This window comes from Austrofundulus limnaeus, unplaced genomic scaffold (assembly GCF_001266775.1).
Source record: "Austrofundulus limnaeus strain Quisiro unplaced genomic scaffold, Austrofundulus_limnaeus-1.0 Scaffold131, whole genome shotgun sequence".
NCBI classification, from domain to species: domain Eukaryota; kingdom Metazoa; phylum Chordata; class Actinopteri; order Cyprinodontiformes; family Rivulidae; genus Austrofundulus; species Austrofundulus limnaeus.
In genome coordinates, this window is record NW_013952533.1 from 1310534 (window position 1) to 1313290 (window position 2757).

Consider the following 2757-nt stretch of genomic DNA (forward strand, 5'->3'; position numbering starts at 1 on the left):
GCTTGAACGAATGCCCAAAATAATTCTGTTTGTAATGTCATTAAGTCTTGCAACTTTTATAAACTTTTTATAGTTCTGACTGACAAGGAAGCTGCCTCCGTGCAAACACCCGCCAATCAGAGAAACAGAAACTCAAAATGTATCTTGACCAAACATCTGACACTGATGAAAGTGATGAGTGTGACTTTTTTTTTTTTTTCCAGGGACATCCTCCAACAAGGAGGCTCTGCTGTAGATGGCGCCATCGCTGCGCTTCTCTGCACCTCGGTGATAAACCCGCAGAGCGCGGGGATTGGAGGAGGCGCCATATTCACAGTGATGGACAGCTCTGGTATCAAAACACCTTCATGCATCTGCTAAAGCTGAAGTTATGAGAGATAACTGATCCTATCTAATGTTTTATAGGTGAGGTGAAAATCTAGAGACACTGCACCTTCAAACATGAAACSTGAMCWYCTGGGTTTTTCTCCCCGCCCCATGGAAATGGTGGCAGGTAGGCCCTATTCTCCTCTCTGGCATTTCAGCAGTGCTTTGGAATTAGAATTTGTTCTTGGCAAGGTTTAAAGAACATTGAGAAACTAAACATCATCATTCAAGAACAGATAATCATCTAGTTGATAGAACAATTAATGTCTTCTTATGATAATGGAAATTTTTTTCGTTATCTTGAGAAAACAGTCTTTATTTCATTGCGTGATAACAACATATATAACTTATCTTTAGAAAACCATGGGAAAAATATGTGRGGAAAATGTCCACTTCCGTAGTTATCTATTTTACTTAAGTAATTATTTTTTGGCRAATGTTTAACTTCCACTCCTTATACAGTATTTTCATGGTGATGGCTCAAGATGGCTCTGCTGTTTCTGTCACCAGCAGTATCAGCAATATGTCAGTATCAGACCAGCTTAATAGTTAAAATTAATCTAATGCATGTTTTTATTAGTTTGTAGAAAAACATTTATAAAAGATATTACTCATACAAGTTTATTGTTTTTGTGGCAGGGTTTTTAAAATAAGCCTTCAGTCATTGCAGACTGAGACATTTCTGAGATGGCACAGCAAGACATTTGATTAAAAWGGGATTCTGTGTTACAGTGTCTGGATATGATTAATTGATTACGATGGTCTCAACGGGTTTGGCTCCCAGTTCTACTTCTTCATGAACTGGAATCATCCTCAATAATCAGCTGACTGGTTTTTGTAAAAGAGTTGATAAGACCAACCCTGGTYATCWRATGCAAATATAAAGCACTGTTATAACTACAGTGTGTAAAACTGTGGCTGAACAATATTACCTGAAATTAATATGATTCAGTATTGAGGGTTTTATTAAGTAATGCTCTTATGTTAAATATAACTATGAAGTTTACAGTGGCACTTGTGTGATGTTTCAAACAGGAAAGGGGAGGTGCATTTAGTTAAGTTTTTCTTATGGTGGRTTGGTTTCCTGTTGCATACACACATTGTTTATGTAACAGGAAATCTGAAAAAGCATTTTGAAACCACATAAATACACATTTCATTAAGTTAGAAACAAAAAAACAAATGAAAATGTTAAACAAAACAGTACAACTGATATTTTTAGACAGATATTATTAGAAATGGCATAAAAAAGTGATTATGGTAAAACTGTTTCRAAGTGGACAAGGTCTAAACAAAAGCTCATGTGAGTGATGAGTGTTCTTTATTAAACARATATGAATGTTAATATATTTAACCCACCCGGGGTGAGTCTGGGTGTGAAGTAGGGGCACCCACATAATCATAACAGACCAGAATGGTATAGGTGTGAGGGCTGTTKATCTCCAACTATTATTTTCTGTATTGTAAATTATATTTTATGTTTTATTCACAGGAGAGCAACCTCCCTCCTTCAAAGCCCCCTCTGTGCTGAAACCTAAGTCAAAGGTGCTTGTGATTGGATCATATGGTGAGAGCTTTATCACAAATGGAATGGCCTCAMTTTGTGACACTGCAAATACACTAAGAGCCATCAAATTAATTGCTAAAACTAATGCTCTGTACTGTTATGGCCAGCACTGTCTTCATGTTTTGTAATGRATTTCTCAAAATTTGGGGCATCAGTGTTGATAAAGTTCACACAGAAATGGATAAAAGTACTAAATGTTTTTTGTGGAAAAACGAGACGTGTCAAAAAAAGCCATGTAAAAAAATCAGAGAATCAGTTTGTCTTAAGGAAATGAGTAAGCTGCTGCTTAGAAGATTTATTTAGGTAACATTTCTTCCTGTCAGATTTATGGTGGTATGCACTGGAAGGGTTTGGCAAAATTCCATGAAGTTTGGATCCTGGCAGGACCAGGTGTTCTTTTCAGACATCCTGTCCAAACAGGTTTTTCTTCATCAGGGAGTGGCAAGTAACCAGGCTGGCAGGATGGTGGTTAACTTAGTGGTTTCTTTAGTAAATGGTAAATGGCCTGTACTTACAGGTGCTGGTCATAAAATTAGAATATCATGAAAAAGTAGATTTATTTCAGTAATTCCATTTAAAAAGTGAAACTTGTATATTATATTCATACATTACATACAAACTCATATATTTCAAATGTTTATTTCGTTTAATTTTGATGATTACAAATGACAACAAATGAAAATCTCAAATTCAGCATATCAGAAAATTAGAATATTACTGAAGACCAATAAAAACAAAACAAAAACAAAAGCTACCAGTACCTGGTTGAAGGACCATGGTATCCCTGTTCTTAATTGGCCAACAAACTCTCCTGACCTTAACCC

At 35.9% G+C, this 2757-nt stretch overlaps 1 protein-coding gene across 1 annotated transcript in view; it reads left to right on the forward strand.

The window, feature by feature from the left end:
- Nucleotides 1–203: 203 nt before the first annotated feature.
- ggt5a (gamma-glutamyltransferase 5a) overlaps nt 204–2757 on the forward strand; it is a gene marked incomplete at its 5' end in the record, with an annotated part of 53601 nt that continues 51047 nt past the window's right edge. Inside the window, 2 exon segments of the mRNA XM_014015589.1 lie at nt 204–331; nt 406–419. Of these exon segments, the coding sequence (XP_013871043.1) occupies nt 319–331; nt 406–419 (27 nt within the window).